Here is a 27,992-nt window from a genome sequence, read left to right on the forward strand (position 1 = left end):
AAGCGTGATTCGTTCATTGGGCTTCTACCTCTGGTTAATATAGCAACAATAATACATGAATATGCAAATACTAGGCGCTTGATTGGTTCTGGCATAAGTAAGGCATTGCGTAAGCTCATTATTTTTTCGGATAAACTGTGTACTTTTATATCCTCTATTTTTATGTGCTTATCTTGTTTATTAGTTAGTGTCCTTGCCTTTAATTGGCCAGAGCATGGCGCTTCCCTCCAGATGTCCCTCAGTTCCTCATTATCTGGTGCTAGTAAGTCTGCACTATTCTCTAAACAAATGTTCTATTTCAGCTCGTTGATGGGAACGTGACCTTTCTCTGTTAGCCACTTATCCACACTTCCCAAGTAGCATGGCCCCCCAAGTGGAAATCTTGGGATACCTTGCCAAGCGCAATCACCACAAATCAAAAAGATTCCCTTAGGCAAAGCTAACAACATGCCTGGAAAAAGTTCATGCCGCCCAAACTCTTCTAGCCCCACATTGAAATCGAAGATGACCCAACTTTCCACAATTATAGCATCTTTTTTCCTTTCCCTTTCCTTTTCCTCCCTTTTTCCCTTGGACAAGTGGTTGGACAGCAGCACCAAGCACCTCAGCCATATAGGCCGCCTTCAGTTTATGCCCCATGTGTTCTACTGCTTCAAGCAACTGAGCAGCAGACGTCCCCCTCAGCAAACCACTTAAAATCTGTTTCGTCTGATCATTGGCCCCATCAAAGGCCATGATGTCTAGCAATTTCCCTTTCATATCATCAAGATCAGGATTCTTTCTTAAGGTGTCAAACAGCCTATCAATAAACTGCTGATATGATTCCATTGGTCCCTGCTTAACAGACAAAAACCCAGGGGTAGTTTTGTCATCAGGCAAGGCATACCAGGCTTTCAATGTCTGCTCCTGAGACAAGGCTAGAACAGCCGTTGGCAGATTAGCCTGAGCCTGCGGATCCTCATATCGAACTTTTCCTAATAGGCTATCGTTACTCCAAACAATGAGTTTCCTGGCTGGTGAGGCTGACTAGCAACCCTTTGGTAGGCTAGATCCCACTTGTCAAAAAACCAAAGCTGCAAATGCGGAGCAAGCAACGATTGGGCAAGCAACCGGATATCATACGGCACTAAAATATAAGCAGAAAATATATGAGCAATTATGGACTGAGTATAAGACGATTTCAATCCATATGTAGTCACTGCCTGCCAAGCCTCCTTAACTATTTTTAAATCAAGAGCCTCCCACTCCTTTACCCCTTGCTGGGTGGTAAACACTGGGTAAGCAGAAGGCCCCATGTCAGCAAATTCCCCATCCACAATTGCATCCCTGATAAACCCGCGCCAGCGATGTGCTGGATTCTTCCCACCTCCCGATCCCTTCCCCGACTCCTCCTCCAGAATCCCTTCCTTCAAAAAAGAATTATATGAGGGTGGAGCAGACGGCCCAGAAACTCCCCCAGTCTCCAAAGCTTCCAGTCTTTTCAGGATCAATTGAAGCTGCTCCTCTGCCGGGCCGGCTATCCTCTGTTGATGAGCTGGACAGACCGACTGGTCGGAATCAGAGTCGGAGTCGTCGGGAGGATATAAGTACGGTTCTGACTCCGGAGAACCCGGACCCGGGTCCCATGCAGACTCAGAGTCTCCCTCCTCTAGATCCGGGACGCCAGGGGTCGCTCTTTCAACTCCTCCTGCGCTCTGGGATCCCTGCCGGAGCTTTTTCTTCCCCGCCAGTTGTGACGGTTTCCGGGGAACAGCTGCAGGCACGGTGGGAGGAGCAAACGCCATAGATGTGCCCGCGCCTGCTCCCGACTGAGCCTGAGGGGGGACGGTGGCCACAAGTACAGACGCCACCACCGCTCGTTCAGATTTCATCTCTTTTAAAGTCTCTAACATCATTCTCCACAGAGTGGAATGCTTTTGTGCTTCTCTTGTCCCTTTACTGATCTCATCCCACAGTGCTTGTCCTATACGTTCCCACTCGGAGATCTCGAAGGCAGCTTGCACAGTGGAGATAAAGCCACGACCACGGGACCATTTTAACAGCCCTTGTAAAGCGGCACTATCATATTGCAAACCTCTCTTAGAGATAATATGTTGGAGGAGCTTCACCACTGCCTGTTCCTCTTTGGATAGCGAGTGCCCCATCTCCTCCCCGGCCGCTCACCTGATCAGGGTGAGATTCCGGAAGTTTTGCAGACGTCTGACTTCCAGCGCCGGGGCAGAGCTGCTTTCGGCCGGCTCCCCGGCCCCTCTTTTCCCGTCGGACTTTCAAACTCGGCTCTGCGAGTTACCGATCTGAGGGTCCCTGTTCGGGCGCCACTTGTTGACGCGGGAGTCAGGGACAATACAAAAACAATCAATGTGATCAAGCAATTGCCAAAGTTTATTACGCACACACTGGGTTATATACCGATCTCGTTCTTCCAGCTTGCGTAATTCCCTTAGATACAGCAATTCCATTGGCTAACATTCAAAGGCTAACTTACATCACAAGCCTAGCAACAGCAATTCCATTGGCTAACATTCTAACATTCAAAAGTTAACAATGTCGACTTGCTAAACACTGCTTGCTGACCACAAATTTATAACATCTTAACTATACAGCATCAGCAATCTTACTTCCCTAAGATGGTCGAATTTGAGATCCCCAGGACAGTGAGAAGAGCATGAAGCAAACTCACTGCCCTGGACTTCAAAAGAGGGGGCCTATAGGGATGCTGGGGAGGGACTCTTCATCAGGGACTGTAGTGACAGGACAAGGGGTAACGGGTTCAAACTTAAACAGGGGAAATTTAGATTGGATATAAGGAGGAAATTCTTTCCTGTTAGGGTGGTGAGGCACTGGAACTGGTTGCCCAGGGAGGTTGCAAGTGCTCCATCCCTGGCAGTGTTCAAGGCCAGGTTGGACGAAGCCTTGGGTGGGATGGTTTAGTGTGAGTTGTCCCTGTCCATGGCAGGGGATTTGGAACTAGATGATCTTGAGGTCCTTTCCAACCCTAACTATTCTATGATTCTAATATGCCTCCCCAGAAGCTCTGGTTATGTGAAGGCCCAAGCTCTCTTTATTTCAATTAAAGGAGCACAAGTTCTGTCCATGGCCTCTTGCCTCTACTCACAGCTATGACAAACCTGCCCACACAAGGCAGTTTTTTAATTGGTGGAGGGCTCAAGTAGCTTCCTGAAGATTCTTGTTCTAGTGCATATAGAGTGCATATACATTCTTGTTGTAGTGCATATAGAGTGCATATAGAATCTTGTTGTAGTGCATATAGAGTGCATATAGAATCTTGTTGTAGTGCATATAGAGGCTTAACAATTAGTCCAGGATGGTAGGTCCACAATCTACACCATCATACCGTCCAGGCCACTGTCTGGGTAGCTATTAGGATGTAATGTAATAACTTCCCTTCTTCCAGTGGGGTTTCCCAGGACTCTAAGTCTTTTGAAAGTTGCTCTTCAAACAGGGTGGGACTGTTCTTAAATCCCTGAGGCAACACGGTCCACTGTGAGCTGGATTTTGCACCCACTCTTAGGGCTTTCCCATTAAATGCAAAGATTTTCTGGCTGGCTTCATGGAGAGGGAGGCAAAAGAAAGCATCCTTCAAATCTAGAAAGGTAAACCAAGTTAGCTCTGATGTTAAGCATGTTAGCAAAGTGTATGAATTTGCTACTACAGGGTAAGGATCCTCAGTTATTTTGCTAACAGTCCATAAGTCCTGTACCACCCGGTATGACCCATCAGGTTTATGAACAGGTAAAATAGGGGTGTTAAAATCAGATTGGGACTCTTTTAGCAGTCCTAGCTGTAGGAAATTTTCAGTCATTTGGAAAAATTCCTTCCCTATCTTCCCTTTTCAGGGGGTATTGTTTAATCCTGACAGGCTGTTTTCTCTCCTTGAGCTTATCTGTATCGGGGGTGCATTTTTGGCCCTTCCAGGTATGTTTGTAGCCCATACCCCTGGGAATATCTGATCACAGAATCACAGAATCGCAAGGGTTGGAAGGGACCTCAAAAGATCATCTAGTCCAACCCCCCCACAAGAGCAGGGTAACCTACAGTACATCACACAGGAACTTGTCCAGGCGGGCCTTGAATATCTCCAGTGTAGGAGACTCCACAACCCCCCTGGGCAACCTGTTCCAGTGCTCTGTCACTCTTACAGTAAAGAAGTTCTTCCTGATGTTAACGTGGAACTTCCTATGCTCCAGTTTACACCCATTGCCCCTTGTCCTATCACTGGATATCACTGAAAAAAGCCTAGCTCCATCACCCTGACACCTACCCTTTACATATTTGTAAACATTGATGAGGTCACCCCTCAGTCTCCTCCAAGCTAAAGAGACCCAGCTCCCTCAGCCTCTCCTCATAAGGGAGATGTTCCACTCCCTTAATCATCTCTGTGGCTCTGCGCTGGACTCCTTCAAGCAATTCCCTGTCCTCCTTGAACAGAGGGGCCCAGAACTGGACGCAATATTCCAGATGCGGCCTCACCAAGGCTGAGTAGAGGGGGAGGAGAACCTCTCTTGACCTACTAACCACTCACTTTCTAATGCACCCTAAGATGCCATTTGCCTTCTTGGCCACAAGAGCACATTGCTGGCTCATGGCCATCCTCCTGTCCACCAGGACCCCCAGGTCCCTTTCCCCTTTGCTCCAGCCCCCCGTTCCTGTACCCCTACCCACCACCCCCCACGCCTCCCCCGCAGTCCCACTCGGCCCCGCAGCCTCACGACACCCGCATCCCGCTCACCTCCACGCCCGTTCAGCCACAGACCCCAGCCTCAGCCGGGCCTCCCCCAGCCCCCCTGCCCCGAGCCCCCTCACGCCGCTCCTCGCAGGCCCACCCACGCCGAGGCGAAGCCGCCCCCTCTATATCTTCAAACTGACTTCTCCCTCGACATGATTAGTGATCAAAACTAAGCTTTAACTTCTCTATATACTGTTGGTCATTTACTTTTAAAGTGATCTCACCTCCTTTGAAAGTAATGGTCGCTCCCAAGTGTTCTAACAAATCTCTCCACAAAAGAGCTTTTGGGGAGTTAGGCATATACAAAAACTTATGGAAGCCCCATTGTTTTCCCAATTGATATTTTAATAGTTTACAAAAATAAGCCTTTTCACCTTGGCCAGTCACCCCTTTTACCATAATATAATCGTCCCCAAAGGCATTAAAGCTTTGTTTAAAACTGAATACGTTGCGCCCCTTTCCACCAAAAATTCCACTTCCTTTTTTTTCTTTTGTCCCCTATCTCCATTATAGCTAGTGGATCTGCTAGGGAAGATTCCCCTGGTCCCCATTAGGCTAGTTCCAATTCAGTCACCTGAGCCACCCCATGGCACTCCCCCTCCAGGGCAGTCTCACTTCCAGCGTCCAAACTCCTCATAGCACTCACACCGATCCGGTTCCACCGAGGAAGAGCCCACTCCCACACTTCTGCCCGACAATCCTCCTCCACCAGTTTTAAAGAAGCCAGCGCAGCCGTGGCTATAGCACGACCCAGCTTTTTCTTTTCTACCTATTTCCGATTCCTATACACTCTCCATGCTTCCTCCATCACTCCAATCCACATTTATTCATCAACCCCTCAGTCCCATCTGTCAAGATGTCTGTTCCCACTTGTTTGCTTGCCCCAGCACCCATCCCATGCTCAAACACAGGAACTGCGGGAGCTCCCCTCCTTTCCCCCTTGGTTTTCCCTTTTTTATTTATTTTTTTTTTTCACAGCTGCTCACCCTGCTCTGCAGGGATTACAGATGCCCGCCTCTGCAAGGGCACTTCTGGTTTAACCCCTTCTTAACTCTGAATGTGAATGTGCTGCTTGTTGTCAGTGACAGCAATTTCCTCCTCCTTATCGATACCTGATAGGACAGAGGCAGAGGGTGCTCCTCTCAGAGGTACCTGTGATATATAATTTTCTTGATTACTGTCCCAATATCACAGGCTGAACAACATCTCTCCAGCTTAGCTTTCTGTTTTTCCCTGTCCTTTTCCAAAACCAAAATTAGGGATCTGGCAGAGCTATATTAATTTCACATTCTTTCCGCCACTCTGAGTGGTTTCTTAAAGTGAAAAACATATCTGCATACATTACTTCATCACATTTTCCTGTCCACCTCAAAAACAACATTAATTGTAAAAATGTATTATAATTCAGAATTCCATTTTCAGGCCATTTCTCCTGATCTTCCAAAGTATATAAAGGCCACCATCGGTTACAATAATTTATCAATCTTTTCTTGTTTACCGAGCCTCCAGAAGACCCTCCCAGTTCTTTCCAATGTGCCAAAACATAACCCAGTGGGCTTTTCTTCAGAATTCCCTTGTTTTGACAGGCTTCCATTTCAAACATTCTCCTACAAATCTCTATAGCTTCTCTTTCCCAGTGCTCTGCAAATGCACTTAAAAAAAATATGAGAGCACCTACACACAGGTTTTACAATATTCTCAGGGGATTCAGTAAAATAATATCTCTGGGTTCTGCAGATGAACTCCACTATTGTTAGATCACAGTTTCGGTTCCAGCAAAATTTACACTGCCCTAGTATCCACAGCAGGTTCCACTGTTCAAAAGTTATTATGCACTCATATGTGAGGCTATGAAGTTTTTCCTAATATCCCCCATGCATTGTCCCGAAAAGAGAGACATTAATTGCTGTATTCTCATTTTACTTTCTCCCTTGTAACCACGTCTTCTCAAAAAAAATTTTTTTTTTTTTGATACCTTTTACAAACCCTTTCTCAGTTTTCCTTTATAACTTCACGGATGTCCTCCGGGATTTTGTGGCTTTTCTCCACAAACGTGCCAGTGTTTCGTAAGACACCCCGAGCAGTATCTGCCCCATCAGTACGCTGAGTGGCTGCAAGAGTGAAATCTACACCAAAAGCACTGCCACAATATCCACGTGAAATGCCACCTGTCACATACAGTTATACTCCGACAAGGCACACAGCCACAATATCCACGTGAAATGCAATATCCACGTGAGTTGCTGAGGTGAGTAGCTCGAGAGAGGACGCCTTTAACACCGGAGCGGGGGAGAGATCAGCGTCCAGGAGCCTCAACTCAGAGCGGCCAGAGCTACTGAGGGAGCTTCAAGTCCTGGACAGGACCTGCCCAGGAGCCGACAGGTCAGCTGACGCGAGCAGCTTACTCACAGGGGGCGGAGCCAGGAGCAGCGGCACCATTTCTGAGTGGTTAAAAACCTGCCCCAGGGAGTGTGAGTGGCTAGGAGTCGTTTGAAGTTGTTTGTGTGGCAGACGTGCTGCATGGTGCGCACCTGTTTTACTGCCAGGGCTCGGTCTGGCCCCGGCGGTGGCCAGCGTAGGCACCCAGACAGAGCACATGAGAGGGGAGGCTGCATTGCAGAGCTTGGAATGAAGAAACCCGGGAAATTGGGAATTAGTGACAAAGAAAAATGACAAAAGAAGAGGGAAAAGGACAATTAAAGGCAAGGGGCTTCCTCCTAAATCTGTTGTCTCCAGGCAGAACTGCTTTGCACCACAAACAGCCGGATTATGCACAGGTAAAGGTCTCTACTGGCGCTACAAAGAAAAAGCGGTGGGTCATAGTAATAGGGGGCTCTACTTTGAAAGGGATGGAAGCACTCGTCTGTTGGCCTGACCCAGTGTCGAGGGAGGTGTGCTGCCTACCAGGAGCACGGATCAGGGATGTTACAGAGAGGCTGCCTGCTCTAGTAAGTTCCACGAACTATTACCCACACCTGGTGATCCATGTGGGTGCTAGGGATATAGATAATAGTAGACTGGGGACCATAAAGGAAGACTACAGAGCCCTGGGAGAGGTGGCTAGGAGCTCTGGAGCTCAGATAGTCTTTTTGTCAATTCTCCAGGACACAGGGGAGGACCAAAAAAAAAGCTAGGAGGATTGGCCAGGTTAATAAGTGGTTAAAAGGGTGGTGTCATAGTCAGGGGTTTGGGTGTCTTGAACATGAGACTGAAGTTAGTAGGCCAGGTCTACTGGGGGCTGGTGGAGCTGGTCTGATAAAGAAGGGGAAGAACAGTTTTAGTAGGAGGCTTGCCAGACTGGTCAAGGAGGCCTTAAACTGGATGTGTTGGGGGAGGGGGGCATCATTCCATCCCAACACACCCAGTCAGTTGCCAACGCCTATAATAAATGCTTGGAACAATGTAGATATATTCCGGCTGCTCCAGCCAACGAGACGGCTTCATTTGGAGCTCGGCTCAGATGCCTCTATACAAATGCCCGTAGCATGGGGAACAAACAAAAGGAATTAGAGATGTGTACACGTCTACAGGGATATGATATAATAGGCATAACAGAAACATGGTGGGATGGCTCCTATGACTGGAGTGTTGGAATGGAAGGTTACAGGCTCTTTAAAAAAGACAGGCCTGGCAGGTGGGGAGGGGGAGTAGCCCTTTATGTTAGGGATAGGCTGGAGAGTATGGAACTCTGTCTGGGGACAGGTGAGCAATTTACAGAGAGTTTGTGGGTCAGGGTTAAAGGGAAAACAGCCATGGGAGACATTACTGTGGGGATCTGTTACAGGCTGCCTGATCAAGGAGAACCTGTGGATGAAGCACTCTACAGACAGATAGGAAAAGCCTCACGCTCGCAGGCCCTTGTCTTCATGGGGGATGTTATAAATTGAGACCACAACGGATCATAATCCAATTGAAATTTTATTAATTATAGCAAGTAGAATATGAGCAAAGACAGCGCTGGACGACAGGGGAGTCTGTGCTCCGCCAACTGCCGTGTTAAATATTTCAAACAGCCCCTTTTTATACATCTTTACTTCTTTGTTCATGAAATATTGGAAGTACTCTGCGCATGCTTCAGTTGTTGTTAGGGGGTAGTTTCCTGCCTCCTGGTGATCGATGAGACCAAGGTGAGAAGTCTTCCTCCTTTGATCCTTCATCCATATGTCTTTGCAGGGAGTTGTTAGTCTTATCTCTGCCAGTTCCTGGGACATCTTGCGGCTATCTTATCTTGGCCAGCTGTGTTTTATCTCTGTCAGTTCCTTTACATTTGGCTTAACATATATCTTAATAAACAATACACTAGTCTATAGTTTCTCACATGGAACATCTTATAGCTATCTTTAGGCAACATCTACTATGTTTGCATAAGCGATAAGCGATTGCGGTTGGCGACTGTTAGTCTATGTAAGCTGTGTCCGGTGACTGTTTGAGTAAGCAATTTCATACTTTTTATTGCCTAACCTTTACATTGGGCTTAACATAAATCCTAATAAACAATATCCTAATTTATAGTTTCTCACAATCCCCCCTTTTTCTTTTATCCTATTATTGTTTATTAGATGCTGCTTTCATTTTCAGAATTGTAAGCCAACCTTTTTCCACACTCCCAACATTTATCATAACACTCACAAGGTAATTCCTTACAATCACAGGTATATTTTTTACGTGGCATGACACATTCACAACAATCTTCATCCTCATCAATAGATACACTCTTATATTTTACCCCAGATCTCGTAGTTAAAATAAGCAGTTTAGCTATGTCAAACCGTTCTCTAATAAAGTGTAAAATATAGCGTAATATACAAGGCCCAAATATAAGTCCCAGAATCAACATGATAAGCGGTCCTGCTAGAGCAGACAACAAAGTGGTTAGCCAAGGTGAGACATTAAACCAGTTTTCATACCATGACCTGCTCGCCTCACAATCTTTCTTACGTTGATTTAACCTTTTCCGGAGTTCTACATTAAGGTTGTACAGGGAATTCAGGTTGTCCCGTCCCAGTGAAAGTGGTTATCACTTTGGATGTTTCTCAGGATATTAATTCCCACTTTAATGGTTCATGCGGGTTTCCATTTGCTTGGGTTATTATCAATAACAAAACTAACGGTATACCAGGAAAAAGGGTGTCTGTCAATTTTTCCAATTTAAGTATATTTTTACCAGTCCTGGGGAAGTTCGGCCATTGCTGGTTTTGCATCCCATTGTTCTGGTTCTTTTCTCCACAGTTTATTCCTCCTCTGCCTCGCCCGTCGACTCGGTTGCTTCGAGCCACGGGGTGTACCATCTTCTCGGCAGCAAGGGAATTCTTCAGGAGAACAGCTGTTTCGGGCTTTCTGCCTGTTTACATAGGCTTCCCACTTTGCAGCCTTAACTAATGGGGCAAAGCAAGATACAGTTAGTACTTCCCTTCTACACTTTATAATCAAAATTTCGGCTATAAAGGGGACTGGTTCATTGGAGTGGTAACAATAATATTGAGGGTTTATTCCTTTGGCAAAAATCTCCCACCACTCATGGGATTCCCAAATAATTTCTTGTTTTAGACTCTAATTGTTTTAATTTCCACACAGTGAGAGTTCTTTGGATTTTCCAACACTGTGTGCAAACTCCTATTGGAGGGCATCCACATTCATAGTGTGTCCACCATTTATCCTGACATACCTTACACCTAAAACAAGCAAATGGATAACAATTGCAATTCAAATTATTACACCTAATTCGTATATCTAGAGTACATACATTATTTACATCAGCATATCTTCTATATTCACTATTGTGTGGTTGCATAAGTTTAACAATTTCCTTTAACACACTTTGTACGTTTCCATATATAATAGAAAAGAGGAGAAATAATTATAGCAAATATAAACAGCAATACACACTTTATACCAAAAGATAATGCGGCAAAATAATTAAATAAATAAAGTCTCTATCATTACGTTATCTTTTCAGGATTTTCTTGGTGTCCCCTGGAGTACTGATTACTTTCCAGTGGGGTCTCGTCACTGGGCCTTTAATGCGACTGGCTCCATTATTTTCTGGCCATTAAACAAATAATGTCCCAAATATTTCACTTTTTCCTCCACAAATTGTAACTTTTCTTGTGATACCCGTAGGCCCTTTTGTGCAGGAAAGTTTAGAAATCGAATGCTTTCTTTTCTTACATCCTCCTTATTATTCCCTGCTATGAGCAGATCATCTACATACTGTAACAGCACGTTCCCCGTTTGTACCTGGTATTCTTTTAAGAGCTCTTCCAGGTATGTTTGTAGCCCATATCCCTGGGAATACCTGATCCAGTATATTTTCAATCTGACTTCTCCCTCGACATGATTAGTGATCAAAATTAAGCTTTTAACCTCTCTATATACTGTTGGTCCTTTACTTTTAAAGTGATCTCGCCTCCTTTGAAAGTAATGGTTGCTCCCAAGTGTTCTAACAAATCTCTCCCCAAAAGAGCTTTTGCGGAGTTAGGCATATACAAAAACTTACGGATGCCCCATTGTTTTCCCAATTGATATCTTAGTAGTTTACAAAAATAAGCCTTTTCACCTTGGCCAGTCGCCCCTTTTATCATCATATAATCGTCCCCAAAGGTATTAAAGCTTTGTTTAAAACTGAATACATTGCACCTGTATCAACCAAAAATTCCATTATAACCAGTGGATCTGCTAGGGAAGATTCCCCTGGTCCCGTCAGCCTAGTTCCAATTCAGTCACCCGAGCCACCCCATGGCACTCCCACTAGGGTAGTCTCACTCCCAGCTTCCAAACTCCTCATAGCACTCACACCGATCCGGTTCCACAGAAGAGGAGGTCACTCCCCCACTTCTGTCCGACATTCGTCCTCCACCAGTTTTAAAGCAACCAGCGCAGCCATGGCTGTAGCACGACCCAGCTTTTTCTTTTCTACCTATTTCCAATTCCTATACACTCTCCATGCTTCCTCCTTCACTCCCATCCACATTTATTCATCAATCGTTCAATCCCGTCTGTCAACATGTCTGTCTGCCTGCCCCAGCACCCATCTCATGCTCAAACACAGGAACTGCGGGAGCTTCCCTCCTTTCCCCTTTGGTTTTCCCTTTTTTATTTATTTATTTGTTATTTTTCACAGGTGCTCACCCTGCTCTGCAGGGGTTACAGATGCCCGCCTCTGCAACAGCACTTCTGGTTTAACCCCTTCTTAACCCTGAATGTGAATGTGCTGCTTGTTGCCAGTGACAGCAATTTCCTCCTCCTTATCAATACCTGATAGGACAGAGGCAGAGGGTGCTCCTCTCGGAGGTACCTGTGATATATAATTTTCTTGATGACTGTCCCAATATCACAGGCTGAACAACATCTCTCCAGCTTAGCTTTCTGTTTTTCCCTGTCCTTTTCCAAAACCAAAATTAGGGATCTGGCAGAGTTATATTAATTTTCACATTCTGTCTGCCACTCCAGGTGCTTTCTTAAAGCGAAACATATCTGCATGCATTACTTCATTGCATTTTCTTGGCCACCTCAAAACCAACATAAATTGTAAAAAAAAATGCATTAGAATTCAGAGTTCCATTTTTAGGCCATTTTTCCTGATTTTCCAAAGTTTATAAAGGCCACCATTGATTACAATATTTTACTAATGTTTTCTTGTTTACCGAGCCCCCAGAAGAACCTCCCAGTTCTTTCCAATGTGCCAAAATGTAACCCGATGGGCTTTTCTTCAGAATTCCCTTGTTTTGACCGGCTCCCATTTCAAACAATCTCTTACAAATCTCTATAGCTTCTCTTTCCCAGTGTTCTGCAAATGCACTTAAAATATGAGAGCACCCACACACAAGTTTTATGATATCCTCAGGGGATTCAGTAAGATAGTATCTCTGGGTTCTGCAGATCAACTCCCCTGTCATTAGAACATAGTTTCAGTTCCAGCAAAATTTACACTGCCCTAGTATCCACAGCAGGTTCCACTGTTCAAAACTTATTATGCACTCATATGTCAGGTTACGAAAGTTTTCCTGATATCCCCCGTTGATTGTCCCAAAAAGAGAGACATTAATTGTTGCATTCCCATTTTATTTTTTTTTTTTTCCTTTGTAACCACATCTTCTCAAATTTTCTTTGATACCTTCTATAAACCCTTTCTCAGTTTTCCATTCTAACTTCCCGGAAGTCTGCCAGGATTTTGTGGTTTTTCTCCACAAAGTAATCTTTTATTTCTGGTCACCGATTAGATAATTATAATTTTCTACCTGGCAGTGTTTTGTAAGACACCCCGAGCAGTATCTGCCCCACCGCTGTCCTGAGTGGCAATATCCACGTGAAATGCCACCTGTCACATACAGTTACACTCCTACAAGGCACATACTCTCACAGGGCATATAGGAAATTCCCTTGCCCTTGTATTTTGTAAAGTTATCCACTGCGGGAGGGGTAGCCGGACCTTCCCCCGCTTTCTAAGCTGCTTGATGGTTATACACAGACAAGACACAGGACAGAAAAACATAAACGCTTCGTCCGTCTCCGGCCGCTCCCCTCGCGGAGACACGGAACCGCGGATTAGGACTCCACACTCGCTTCGTAGCTACGCTACGTCTCAGTCACACAGAAACACATGGGATCCCACACACTCACGCTATGGTTCCGCTTGCCCTTCTCCTGCTTCCTATACGGTCATTAGCAGGTCCGCCCTGGCTCCCAAAACTTGGGATGCAGCGAAAACCCGGGCTCGCCCGATCCGCCTCCAGGATCGCTTGCAGCCGCGCTATCGGTCGACGAGCCCCCCCAGCTTGCAAGCCCTACCTGCCACGGGGAACTCCGCTGTGCGCCAGACGTCTCTGCACGCCTTACCAGCAGCCCCGGCCACGCGTATGCCCTACAGGCCCCCCAAAGTACCTAAATTCCAAGCATACCGCCTCTCCGCAGCCGGCGCAGGTCGCTGTCTGTCCCCGCAGTGAGCGGATGAGAAGCGGAGCTTCCCCAGGCAAGCGGCCTGGGGGGGGCTTAGGATATCCTCTCCTCACCCGATCCTGCAGCCGAACAGAGGCCTCCTGGCTGGCTCGCCAAATTGATACGCGGGTTGACTCCACAACTCGTTAAAGTTGTAAAGTAGGTATGCTTTATTCAGCGCTGAGGTGCATGGGGATCGTTCCTCCAAAGTATGCACACCCAGGGTCGTTTTTCCTTTACATTTATTCCCTTACGCCTATACATATTTAGTATCTGTCCCCGCTTCATATTATACCTTCTTTTTCTTTTGTTTAGGTTTTTTTTTTTTTTTTTTTTTTTTTTTTTATCTCATTCAGCGGGTAAAGTCTAGCTCCCGGTCTTTTTAGCCACACTTCCGCATATTGACTCTCCTCAGGGTTAAGGGGTTTTTTATTATTAACCCAGAGGTTTAATTGCTGTCTTACCCAATCTTCTTCTGACCCATATACTGGCCAAAAAAAAAAAAAAAACATTTTTAAAAATCTTCTTCCCTCCCCATATCTTAGTACAATATTCTATCATTTTTTGCTTATCTTCCCCTAAGGTTCCAGGGAGACATCTCCAATTGTCTAAGATATATGCCAGAGGGGTATTCTTAGGTACAATGGGTACCCATCCCATGGGAGTCGAAGGCTTGCTGCCCTTCGCCCCCATCTTCTGGAATATCTCCGAACACGCACTCACTCGCTCCCCCTTGTTCCTGGCCCAGTCCCTCGCGGGAGATGGGAACCGCAGTACTTAAGGGTCCACACTCGCTTGGTTCAGTATATCGAACCTCTCACTCGTTATATTCCAGGAAACCCAATCCCGCCCGAACGGTAAACCTGCGAACAATCTCTGCCGTGAACAATTTCACTCTGCAGTCCTCCGCCGCGAACTATTTCGCTCTGAGGAAAGTTTCGCAATATACTTACGCGTCCTGCGTCTTCGTCCGGACTCCCGTGCACAGAATTTTTATGGGATTTTACCGGTTCCTTCTTTGCTCATATTCTAGCATTTAGGTTCGTCGGTAAGGATGAGGTAAGCTGTTGGTCGCGGGGCCGCGAAATGTCGCGGGGCGCCCCCCCGGAGGACCAAAGCCCACCGTTCCTTATCCGAGTCACGGCACCAGAAATTGTTATAAATTGAGACCACAACGGATCATAATCCAATTGAAATTTTATTAATTATAGCAAGTAGAATATGAGCAAAGACAGCGCTGGACGACAGGGGAGTCTGCGCTCCGCCAACTGCCGTGTTAAATATTTCAAACAGCCCCTTTTTATACATCTTTACTTCTTTGTTCATGAAATATTGGAAGTACTCTGCGCATGCTTCAGTTGTTGTTAGGGGGTAGTTTCCTGCCTCCTGGTGATCGATGAGACCAAGGTGAGAAGTCTTCCTCCTTTGATCCTTCATCCATATGTCTTTGCAGGGAGTTGTTAGTCTTATCTCTGCCAGTTCCTGGGACATCTTGCGGCTATCTTATCTTGGCCAGCTGTGTTTTATCTCTGTCAGTTCCTTTACATTTGGCTTAACATATATCTTAATAAACAATACACTAGTCTATAGTTTCTCACATGGAACATCTTATAGCTATCTTTAGGCAACATCTACTATGTTTGCATAAGCGATAAGCGATTGCGGTTGGCGACTGTTAGTCTATGTAAGCTGTGTCCGGTGACTGTTTGAGTAAGCAATTTCATACTTTTTATTGCCTAACCTTTACATTGGGCTTAACATAAATCCTAATAAACAATATCCTAATTTATAGTTTCTCACAGGGGACTTCAACTACCCTGACATCTGTTGGAATGCTGGCACGGCACAAGCAATCCAGGAGGTTCCTCAACTGTGTGGAAGACAACTTCCTTCTGCAAGTAATATAGGAGCCGACAAGGAGAGGTGCCATGCTTGACCTTGAGTTCACTCACAGGGAAGGGCTTGTTGAGAATGTGGTACTCCAGGGCAGCCTTGGATGCAGCGATCACGAGATGGTCGAATTTGAGATCCCCAGGACAGTGAGAAGAGAGTGTAGCAAGCTCACTGCCCTGGACTTCAAAAGAGCAGACTTTGGCCTCTTCAGGAGCCTGCTTAGTAAGGTTCCATGGGATATAGCCCTGGAGGGCAGGGGGGCCCAAGATTGATATTCAAGGATCACCTGCTACAAGCTCAGGAGTGCTGCATCCCAACTAGAAGGAAGTGCAGCAGGAGGGCCAGGAGACCTCCTTGGATGGATAAGGAGCTGCTGAGGAAAATTCAAGGGAAAAAAGAGGCTTATAAAAAATGGAAGCAAGGACAGGCGGCCTGTGTAGAGTACAGGGATGTTGTCCGGGAAGCTAGGGACCAGGCTAGGAAGGCTAAGGCCCAGTTAGAATTAAACCTAGCCAGGGATGTTAAGGATAATAGGAAGGGATTCTACAGGTACATAGCAAACAAAAAACAGACTAGCGACAACATGGGCCCCTGAGGAAGCCAGTGTTTCGTAAGACACCCCGAGCAGCATGTGCCCCACCAGTACCCTGAGTGCCAGTAAAAGTGGAAACTTCACCAAAAGCACTGCCACAATACCCACGTGAAATGCCACCCGTCACATACAGTTACACTCCCACAAGGCACATAGGGAATTCCCTTGCCCTTGTATTTTGTAAAGCTATCCACTGTGGGAGGGGTAGCCGGACCTTCCCCCACTTTCTAAGCTGCTTAATGATTATACACAGACAAGACACAGGACAGAAAAACATAAACGCTTCATGCGTCTCCAGCCGCTCCCCTCGCAGAGACACAGTACCGCGGATTAGGACTCCACGCTCACTTCGTAGCTATGCTACATCTCAGTCACACAGAAACACACATGGGGTCCCACACACTCACACTATGGTTCCACTTACCCTTCTCCTGCTTCTTATGGTAGCAGGTCCGTCCTGGTTCCCAGAATTTGAGATGCAGCGGAGACTTGGTGGGTTCGCCTACCCTTCACCTGCTTCCCTTAGCAGGTCCGTCCAGCGAAAACCCGGGCTCACCCGATCCGCCTCCAGGATCGCTCACGGCCGCCCTATCGCTCAACGAGCCCCCTGCTTGCAAGCCCTGTCTGCCGAGGGGAACTTCGCTGTGCGCCAGACGTCTCTGCGCGCCTTACCAGCAGCCCCAGGACACGCGTACACCTTACAGGCCCCCTAAAGTACCTAAATTCCAAGCATACTGTTTCTCTGCAGCCGTCACAGGATGTTGTCTGTCCCCGCAGTGAGGGGACGAGAAGCGGAGCTCCTCCAGGCAAGCGGCCTGGGGCGCCTTGGATGTCCGCCCCTCAGCCGATCCTGCAGCCGAACAGAGACCTCCTGCCTGGCTCGCCAAATTGATACGCGGGTTGACTCCACAACTCGTTAAAGTTGTAAAGTAAGTATGCTTTTTATTCAGCGCTGAGGTGCATGAGGATAGTTCCTCCAAAGTATGCACACCCAGGGTCGTTTTTCCCTCCACATTTATTCTCTTAAGGTATATATATGCATTAGATTACTGATACGCCTATACGTATTTAGTATCTATCCCCGCTTCGTATTACAGTGAGCTAGAAGGTCCTTTGCGCCTGCGCAGTGCCCCCCTCTGGTCATGGGCAGGGGTCTGAAGATGAAGTAAATGAGTCTTCCTCTTCTTAAACTTTTCACCTTTTAATCTTCACGCGTAGCCTTAGGGTTTGGTCGGTATCCCAGCCATAAACCATCTGCTTCTCCCCCTTATCAATCGACTCAGGCATCTGCTTTTCCTTGTCAATAGTTGCTTATCAGTAGAACCAGGCCTCTGCTTCTCCCCTTATCAGTAGTTTGTGCCTTGCTCTGCTTAGTAGGCATGATAGGTGTTTACAACAGACCATACTTTTGTTTAAGCAAGCAAATTCTTCTAACCCCTTTATACACTCCCCTGTATATTAATCGGATTTCCCTGTATTATCCCCCTTGTACATTGGTTAACCCTGTATCACTTTCACTATTACATTAGTTATATGCATATTCATAATTCCCGCATATAGGTGGGGAATATTATAACTAGCTCCAAGAACTTATTATCATAGGTCTCCTCCTCTTGGCATCTCCGCACTGCTCTCTGGTAATTGTGGTCAGGTTCTTGAGGATGAAGTAAGCAGTCTTACTCTTGTGAGTAGGAATCTTGAGGATGAAGTAAGCAGTCTTCCTCACAGTGTACTTTTCACCTTTGGCACAGTTGGACACTCCAGTAATCACACAACTAGCTAAAACCTGTAATTCTTCTGATAACCAGCAAAGATTTAAAACAGTGTGACCTTCCTGAAAAATAATGTGAAATAACTAATTCACATTTAGTGGGGCCACTAAATCCTGTTATCTCAACACAGACTTACAACACAAGCATTGTTCTTTAAAACTAAAGATACTTTAGAAGGCTAGTGTGAAACAATTAACTCATGTTTAGTGGGGCTTCTACATTCCACAGACTCACAACATAAACATTGTTCTTTTTCTACAACCTAAGTTAAGCTAAAAAGTACTTTAATTCTATGTTTTCCAGGCACTAGCTTTTTTTATATCAAGGCCCCCCTTCTTTCTTTTACCTTTATAAATTCTTTTGCTGTGTGACTCTGTTTTGCTCAAGAGTTCTGACCCTTTTTAACTTGTTGTCTAATCTTGTGTCTTTAGCGAGCTTTGTTTCTGTTTTTGTAAACTGGTACAGTTATATCCACATAAACCACACCTATGATTTGCGAAAGCCAATACATTTATGTGTTTATCACTGGCGGGTTGGGAAGGGGAGGTAAAGCCTTTTTTTTTTTTTTCGAGGGAGCTCCCCCATTTCCACTGTAAAAGTTTTGGGCACCATCTCCTCTGTCACTCGGTCTAGTGCTGAGGGAAGCTGTGGGCAGGTGAGTGCACAAATGTTTACGCACTTTCAGTGTTGGAGCCGTGGATCCCGTGGTTTGCAGTCCCCACCTTCCCCTCGCTTTGTTTGTAGGCCCGGTTTACGGCGTGAGCGGTTGTCTCTGGGTGTCTCCGGAGGCAGACCGGAGCGGTCGCCATCCCTTGCTTGTGTAGAGACAAAGGTAATTGCCGGGTCCGCAGCCGCCGTGTCCCTCCAGTCGCGCCGGTTCTCATGGTGGGTGACTCCTGCCGCCGGTAACCACCCCGGGGTGCTGGGCTGCGGGGGAAGCCTACCCCAGAGCTCTCCTGGGCCTGACGGCATGGTAATGAAGGTTGCAGGAGTAGGGGGAAGCGGGGGGAGAACGGCTTCCACCCCTTCCCCCCTCCCGACTTTGGTCTGGGAACAATCCCGGGGAGCGTGAGCCGGAGTGAAGCACGGAATCAGACTCTAACTGAGAGTTATAAAGCAGGTATGTTTATTACAGCGCTGGGTGCAAGGGTGATCACTCCTCCTAACTTGCACACAAAGGGGTTAAGCAAGCAGATATTTATTACACACAAACATACATATTTATTAGGTTCCCGAGAGTTCGGTGGAGATATTACAATTAGTTTAGGTACTCATTATCATAAGCACCCTTTGGGTCTTGTAGATGAAGTAAGTAGTCTTCCTCATGTGAGCAGGGGTCTTCAAGATGAAGTAAGCAGTCTTCCTCAGGGTTCACTTTTCACCTTTGGCACAGTTGGATGCCCTAGTAATCACAAAGCTAGCTGAAACCAACCATATCTGCAAATTTCTGATAGCTGGCAAAGATTTAGACCAGTGTGACCTTCGTACAAAATTTATTGCAAGCAGAACAGGATAGGGCAGACAAAGAGTATCCAAAGCTGTTGGGAGTCACTGTCTCCAAACTGATAATTAGAAGGATGGTCACTCATTAGGAGGATGGAAAGAAATAATTCACTCTTGTTATTAAGACTACTAAATTCTGTTATCATACCACAGACTTACAACACAAACATTGTTCTCTATCTTAGACCTAAGTTAAGTTAAAAATATATTAAACCTTATGTTTTCCAGGCACTTACTTTGCTTATATCAGGAGGAACACAATGCCTCATGGCAGGTCCTTAAACCTGCCGTTCTTAGCTCATGTCCTAAATGTGAGTGAAGAATCGAACAGCGCGAGCGAATAATAGCATTAACTTCAATTGATTTTTATCCTGGCAACAATTAAACTTAAGAAACAAAATGCTTTTACATCCTTAATTCGTCTTGCTTCCCATCTGTAGTCTTTTAAGTGCCTGCTCCTTGATTTAACTTTGTTCCTCCTTCCCAGCCGCCTCCTTTTTCATTCTCCCTTTTTTTTCGTTGCCCCTTCCAGCCTGCTGCTGTTTTCTTCTCTGCAACCTTTCACCTCCCTTGTCCCTGCATGTCTGCTCTGCGCGGTTTATTCCTGCTGTATTTTCCCAACATCAAGAGCACTATTGGTTACCATGGCCCCAAGCTGTGTGCAGAGGTGGGAAAGCTTCCTCCGCCCAAAAGTTCTTACACTTCTGAAGCCTTTCTTTTAGTAGGATCTGAAATGTATCATGTAGAGTGTGTATTAAATGTACAGTATTCCTGAAGGCTTTAGAACAAGGAAGGCAACTTTCTGGAAAATTCTGCAGTCTTTCAGCATTCTCTGCCCTAGTGTTATAGCCCTGGGCATGGAGCTGAATGAAGCTCTTACAACTGCTTTCTGTTTACATTTTATGGTTAAAATGACAGCTTAGCAAAGAAGCAACTTCATGGAGAAACGACTCAGTGAAATCATCTCAAGCTGTAGCAGCATAGCTAGTTTAATCACCCCTAGAGAGCTGAACAACTGTGAGCACAATGGGACACAAAATCATTTTGTGTGTAAATGAGCATGGCATTGTGATTATTTCACTTTGCATGGGCAAATAGTTTTTACAAGCAGTACTTATGCAGTTAGCTTAGAAAGGCAGAAGAAAATAAGCTGGCTCTGAAAGACCTTTGTGTGTAATGTTGGAAAAACTAAATATTCACATAATTTGGGAATCAGGCTCTTGATTTTGCCTTCAGCAGATTCCTGTGTTACTTATTAGAGCAGGGTTATTGCCTGTGCCACTAGTTGGGATGCTGTATCCTGTTGTAACTGAAGAGGAAGGATTATTTTACATGGTTTACTAAATGAAGTTTGTTAGTGTTTCTACAGTATTTACCCTTAAGGTTTTAATTTTCACATCAGTATTAGAAAATATGTGCATAAAGACTTTTGCTGGATAAATACATTTAGGATTTCGCTTTGTGCATAAAGTAAGTACATTACTTAGTGTGATGAATTTTAGCTGCATTTCATATTAAGAAGAGGAAGGAGTCATTAGAAATAGGGTTACGGTACCTTAAGAAGTAGGGAGTGGTTTTTTGGTTGGGTTTTTTTTTTTGAGCAATAGGAGTGTTTTCAGTTTCCTTTATGTAGTGCTTAGCAGTTATGACCCCTGATAATTTGCTCATACAAAAATTACCGAATACCACAACTTTAAAAATATAAAATTCATTTTTTTAAATATTGTGAAATACGTGCTCACTCCTCTAATTGAGATAACAGGGTTTTATTGAGGGACAAAGTCAATAAAGCAAAAGCAACAGCGCTGGGCACGTGACTGTAGCCAGAGGTGCACTGGTTAGCATTTGTTACAGGTTTATATACTTTCACTGTTGCATTAGTCATATACATATTCATAATTCCTGCGTATAGGCGGGGAATATTATAACTAGCTCCAAGAACTTATTATCATAAGTCTCCTCCTCTTGGTGTCTGCGCACTGCTCTCCGGTGATTGTGGGCAGGGGTCTTCCTCATGTGGGCAGGGGTCTTCAAGATGAAGTAAGCAGTCTTCCTCGCAGTGTACTTTTCACCTTTGGCACAGTTGGATGCCCCAGTAATCACAAAACTAGCTGAAACCAGCCATATCTAATTTTCTGATAGCTGGCAAAGATTTAGAACAGTGTGACCTTCGTGCAAAATTTATTGCAAGCAAAACAGGATGGGCAGACAAGGAGTATCCCAAGCTAGTAGATGTTTGGGAGGGTTTGTCTCTAAACTAACTGGTAAGTAGAAGGATGGTGTGAAGTAATTCACTCATGTTTAGTAGGGCCACTAAATTCTGTTATCATACCACAGACTTACAACCCAAACATTGTTCTTTATCTTCAACCTAAGTTAAGCTAAAAGTACTTTAACCCTATGTTTTCCAGGCACTAGCTTTCCTCGTATCAAGCCCCCCCCCTCCCCCCCCCCCCCTTTCTTTTACCTTTGCAAATTCTTTTGCTGTGTGACTCCATTTTGCTCAAGAGTTCTGGCCATTTTCAACTTGTCTAATCTTGGGTCTTTAGCGAGCTTTGCAAACTCATACAGTTATATCCACATAGCAACACCTATGATTTGCAAAAGCCAATATATTTATGTTTATCACAATATGAATCCTTTCCAACCGGGGGAAAAGCCTGTGCTTTAATTCCCCTTCTCCTCCCCTCCCCCAGAAAGTCAGTGGCACCCTCAGTAACTACAAAAAGCCGTAAAAGTTTGAAAACTATTTTAGCTTTCCAGTGATTTTTCTATAATTAAGTTTTTTCAACACATGCTCTAGCTGAGAGATGCCAAAAGCAGAGGATTGTTCAAAAGGTCCCTCCAGTGAATAGTATAAATTAAATATCTACTGTAAGTATGGCCTCACTGAGAATCTCCGATTGTACAGATCAAGGAATTTACTGGTATACTAATATTAAACACAATCCTGTGATAGCAGCAGCATTTAAATATGCACAAATAGATTCTGATCACTTGATCTTTAGCTATCTGTGCATATTTTAAACTGCAGTCTGTATTTCAAGGTAAATGGTTAAATGTAAGATACTGTCCTGGATTTAGCAGTAGCAGTAATTTTTTTCTCCTTGGTGGCTGGTGCAGCGCTGTGGTTTTGATTTTTGGCCTGGGAACAGTGCTGATAACGCCGATGTTTTTAGTTGCTCCTCAAATGTTTGGTCTGGCTAAGGACTTTCTGTCTCAGCAGAGACAGGATCAGCAGGATCAGCAAGTCTCAGCAGAGACAGAACAGAGACAGACACCTGACCCAAACGGACCAAATAAGTATTCCATACCACAGCACGTAATGCCCAGGATGTAATGGACAGTTAACCGGAAGGGCTAGGGCACTGCAGGGTTGGACTAGGTATCAGTCAGTGCTCGGTGGGGTGGGGGGTGGGGCACGAATATTCGGTCGTCTGGTGTTGAGGTGTTGTATTCCCTTCCCTTGTTATTGCCCTTATCCTTTTTATTATTGGTGTTAACAGTAGTGATTTGTGTTATACCTTAGTTGCTAAACTGTTCTTATCTCAACCCGTGGGAGTTGCATGCTCTTTGATTCTCCTCTCCATCCCTCTGGGAGCAGAGGGAAGGAAAGAAAGGGGGGGGGGGGGGAGTGAGTGGACGAGCTGTGTGGCTGGGTTTAAACCATGACAGTTCTTTTTGGCGCCCAATGTGGGGCACAAAGGGTTGAGATAACGACAGTTCTGACCAGATTAATAGTCACTCGTCACAATGCTGATTTATTGGCTCTCAGAATTGTTCGTCTTGATCTCACAGTTTCAGTATATCGTACACTACTTAGAGCCAGTATTTGCTGTGTTAGTGTTTATCAAGTGTGGGGCTTGATCTAAGGTTCTTGTTTCACTGTACTTTATGGCAATGACTTGTAATACGGACGGGCTCTGGTAACAGGGCGGGATGGACGTGGCCGTGGACTTGTACCTGGCCATCCCGCTGCTCTTCACCGTCCTGGACCTTGTCCTCGACTCCATCTTCATGAGGCTGTGGGGAGCCGAGGGAGAGCAGCCCTGGGAGCTGGCGGTGGCCGAAGTGGCCCGGGAGAATGGCCCCGGGGACCAGGCGGCGGCGGGAGTGGGGCCGGAGGCCGGGAAGGAGGCCGCTGCTGAACAGCGGGAAGAGGCGGCAGAGGAGCTGAGCCCCGCGGCCGAGCCCAGCCCCGCGATGGCCGAGAGCATCCCCCGGAAGCTGCCCGCCGAGCCCCAGGAAGATGTAGGAGTCTACACATCAATTCCCAGCAAGGCAGAGGAGGATCTGCACTCAGAAAAAGAGAAGCTGGTGGTGGTGGGACAGCCGGCAAGCACAGCAGCTACACCAGCCCCAGTGACAAGTACAGCAGCATCATTTGAGAGTTCTGACAGTTTTGAATGGCCTTTGGGTACCCTTGGGACCTGCCTGCTGATTGTGATGGGGATCAGCATGTTGGCACACACACAGAGTGTGTTCTACCCACCACCATTTTTTCTGATCTCAAAAGTTAAGCAGAGTTAGGTTTGCTTCTTGTCTGGGGTTAGACGATGATATAGGAGGACCAGGAGATTTTCCCTGGGGCTGGACAGTCATGAGTGGCAGGATGTGTGGGACAGTATGAGCGAGTATCTAGTGCACTGGGCCCCTCCAGTGCTCTGGAAGCATCGGAGATGGAAGACAGCTGTATGGAGTCCCCAGCAACAAGCTGCAGAAACTGCTGAAGGGGACAGTGAATTATTTTGAGCCTGGTGGGCCCATGACACTTCAGGCCATCAGGGCAGAAATGCAACACAGAGATGGACTCATGATCGAGGGGTGTACTTAGCAATGGACACTATTGACCAGGTTATTCATGAGTGTGAACACTGCACACAGCCTCTCCTGAGAGACTGTTACAAGAGATGGAGCCTGGCATCATGGACCAGATGGACTCAGCAGCTCTATAGGGAGTGGTCCATGCACTAAGATAAGAGTGCACTGAGGTAAGAGTGATGGTATATTGAAAATGTGGGATCTGAGCATGACGTGAATGGTATGGAATAAGGGGTGGATACTGTCCTGGGTTCAGCAGTAGCAGTCATTTTTTTCTCCTTGGTGACTGGTGCAGTGCTGTGGTTTTGATTTTCGGCCTGGGAACAGTGCTGATAATGCCGATGTTTTTAGTTGCTGCTCAAATGTTTGGTCTGGCCAAGGATCTTCTGAGCCACATGCTCTGCCAAGGAGGAGGGGAAGCTGGGAGGAAGCAGAGACAGGACACCTGACCCAAACTGACCAAAGAGGTATTCCACACCACAGCACGTCATGCCCAGGATGTAACGGAGAGTTACCCGGAAGGGCTAGAGACTGCAGGGTTGGACTAGGTATTGGTCGGTGCTCGGTGGGGTGGGGTAGGGCGAGTTATCGGTCGGCTGGTGTTGAGGTGTTGTATTCTCTTCTCTTGTTATTTCCTTTATCATTATTATTATTGGTGGTAGCAGTAGTGATTTGTGTTATACCTTAGTTGCTAAACTGTTCTTATCTCAACCCGTGGGAGTTGCATTCTTTTCGATTCTCCTCTCCATCCCTCTGGGAGTAGAGGGAAGGAAAGAAAGGGGGAGAAGGGGGGGGGGGGGAGTGAGTGTACGAGCTGTGTGGCTGGGTTTAAACCACGACAGATGCGTTTACAGGGGACTGGAAGTCCTTTGATTACATTTGGAAATTGTAACAAGGGGTGCAGATAAGCCCTAATTAGTCACTTGTTTTGTGAAACTGCGTGAGATTTATTTCTAAGTCAGCTCTGTACCATGCATCGTCTGCACCTTTATCACTAGTGATACTGGTTGGGGTCTGAACAAAGACAAGGTTGACATCCGGTCTGGATCTTCTGACCCTTTCATTTAAATGAAGGAGTCGAGAGTGAACCTGGGTTTACAGTGCTCTTTGTTAAGGAAAAAAAAAACCCAACCAAAAACCTTTGTCTGTGTTGGCCGACAGATGAGGCACCCACAGATTAGTAAGCACATCACTAAAATACTTGTAGGTACATTCATACTAATTTGTTTTTAAAAGTTAGTTCTGTTATTTATGCTATATGACATATTTACTTGAAGATTGCCCACAACAGGCTCTTGTGGGAAATAAGAAAGCAATGTCTTCAGTCATGAAAGGATTCAATCACTTTCCTTGAAGGTGGTGCTATAGTAAAAATGTTAATGCCCAATTTTGCATCATCTGACACAGAAGTCCTAAGACAGAGTTGGTATTTGCTTCATGTTCAGTGCAGATTTCTGTCCAGCTTCCAAAGAGGAAAGGATATGGATTCATAATGAGGTGATGTATTTCTGTGCTTGGTTAGCTTAGGAGCTAACCAAGATGAAATACAGTAAATGGAGATGTTGCAGTGACTTTGTGAAGCTGTCCAGATGTATTAACATTTCTCAATCCCTTTATATACAGTTCAGATTATTTTTTTTTTTACAAAGAATGTTGCTAATTGTATGTTCATCTAGTGGCATGGGCATCTTGGCATTTTGTGCAAATGCAAAATACTGCTAAGAGAAAGGCGAGACCAGCTTTAAATTTTAAGACAGATTGTCAAAGTAATGGGGGAGAAATGGGAATTCAATTTGCCATGCTGCATGTAAAGTCCTTGTCAGATGCAAGGAAGAGCCTGGGTGCTTGGTAGCATGCTTGCAGAACAAAATACCAAGAAAATTAGATTATATTAAAAAATGTGTTCAACTATAATGTTTTGCATATGTTGCTTTACCCATAAGGGGGAGAATGGATGGATATTTTCTTAAACTTTTATAAAAGGGTTTTTTTCCATTTGACATGTATGCACTCTGTACCAATTTAACTGAAATCAGGTTTGAGACACGTTTCATGCAGGATAAGCTGTGCTTTTCTTCCAGAAGAGAATTGAGGAATTTTCTTTTCCTATGGTTATCCTGTTCATTTTTAAGACATTTCAGGTTTGTTTGTTGTTGTTGTGTTTTTTTTTTTGCTTTGTACATCCGCTGAAGATTTTTGGACTAAATTCAGAAATTTCACTGATTTTTTTTCAAGTATTTTCAGGGCAGTAAACATTAGGTGGATTGTTGAATTTGTAATTTCACATGCCAGATTGTACAGTGCTTTCTTGCCATGAAAGCATGGATCAGTTTATTTATCTTTCTGTTTTCACTACTTCCATGTATTAATTGCTTTCAGTTTGAAAGCTTATTAGTTCTTTATGTCCAATATTAAGGCTTAACTGAAAATTATCCATTTATTTCACAATTATTGAAAACAAAACAGAAAATTGATCTTTTTTGATGTGAAATTTACTACATGTATAAACTAAATGCCTTAGGTACTGAGGAATTCACTAATTTAGAGGTGTCTTGTTACTGAGACAAACTTGCAAAACCCCCTGAATCCCGATTCACAAATTGGTTATTTGTTTGTCAGGGGATATTTCACATCTAACACATAAGCCCACGACCTTTAATTAGAATTTTGCAGTTTGTTTTATGCTCCTTGAGGCTGACACCTTGATTTTTTTTTCTTGATTTCTTGTTGCTAATAAGCATCTTTCTCTTCCCTTCTGGTATTTTGAAGAAAATGATGAAAATACACGTAATTACAGTGGTGGCAATAATTTGTTAACTGAATATGCGATCAGGCAGATGCAAAAATGATCTGATTAGAACTGTGAACACACTGGAAAGAAAGGTAACACTGACAGATTTAAGAGAAACTGTTCTTTTTTGTCTTCCTTTTGCAGGAGGGAAGAAGCATGTCCCGTCTGTCGCTAACACGGTCCCCGGTTTCTCCTCTGGCTGCTCAAGGAATTCCTCTCCCAGCGCAGCTCACCAAGTCGAACGCTCCTGTGCACATCGATGTAGGAGGACACATGTATACCAGCAGCCTAGCTACCTTGACAAAGTACCCAGACTCCAGGTAAGACCTTGGTGTTTTCAGGCTCGTTACCCATTTCTGTTCATTGCATGGAGAGGCATGTACCTGTGAGGAATATTTTGATGTGAAATAAAATTTATTATATATTCACCACTTATTAATAATTCAGTTTCTGATTTATACAGTAACTTCACTGGGGTACTATAGGAAAAAAACAAAAAGCCTGTAAAATGTATGTATTATTTAGAGAGTCTATTCATTTTCTCTCTTAATGTCTTCTGTGCTCTGTCGATGTGTTTGAAGCATCTGTTGGCATGCTGCTCTAGATTATTTCCAACTGTACCAAGCAACTTATTTCTTTCAGATTTAGGGGGAAAACAAAAGAAAATAATTTTTTCCTTCCTTAAGAAAACTGTGGCTTTGTTATACTGGGACTCATGGATGCTTCTGTTGGCCAGTGGAAATCCTAACCCCAGTGGTAGCTGTGTGCCACAGTGGTCATTTCCTTTGGGCAGTGGCCACCCAGCCAACTTGCTCTGTCTGCTCATAGCTGCAGAATGGATTGAATCTTTGCATGCTCAAAGGCAGCTGATTTGTGCTGGACAGGTTGGTGACACATCTGGCCAGCATTATCTCATATTAGACTCCATATATGCCCTAT

The 27,992-nt window shown here is 45.1% G+C and overlaps 1 protein-coding gene and 1 long non-coding RNA gene across 6 annotated transcripts in view; one reads left to right on the forward strand and one right to left on the reverse strand.

Moving 5' to 3' along the window:
- Window positions 1-16,883: 16,883 nt before the first annotated feature.
- Window positions 16,884-27,992, forward strand: part of LOC136004259 (BTB/POZ domain-containing protein kctd15-like) — a 61,531-nt gene continuing 50,422 nt past the window's right edge. Inside the window, exons 1-3 of one of the 5 annotated variants that reach the window (XM_065660608.1) lie at window positions 18,719-18,770; window positions 18,928-19,058; window positions 27,198-27,373. In XM_065660608.1, coding sequence (XP_065516680.1) covers window positions 27,210-27,373 — 164 coding nt within the window. In that variant the 5' untranslated portion in view covers window positions 18,719-18,770; window positions 18,928-19,058; window positions 27,198-27,209. Of the gene's footprint in view, window positions 17,096-18,718; window positions 18,771-18,873; window positions 19,059-26,349; window positions 27,374-27,992 lie in introns of those variants that run through there. The other 4 variants (XM_065660609.1, XM_065660607.1, XM_065660612.1 and 1 more) reach the window with 4 other exon arrangements.
- The window catches only part of LOC136004260 (uncharacterized), a 50,491-nt gene continuing 47,870 nt past the window's right edge, over window positions 25,372-27,992 (reverse strand). Inside the window, exon 7 of the long non-coding RNA XR_010608343.1 lies at window positions 25,372-27,436. This is a non-coding gene — a long non-coding RNA (uncharacterized LOC136004260). The remainder of the gene's footprint in view (window positions 27,437-27,992) is intronic.

The sequence above is a fragment of the Lathamus discolor genome, chromosome W (assembly GCF_037157495.1).
Source record: "Lathamus discolor isolate bLatDis1 chromosome W, bLatDis1.hap1, whole genome shotgun sequence".
NCBI lineage: Eukaryota > Metazoa > Chordata > Aves > Psittaciformes > Psittacidae > Lathamus > Lathamus discolor.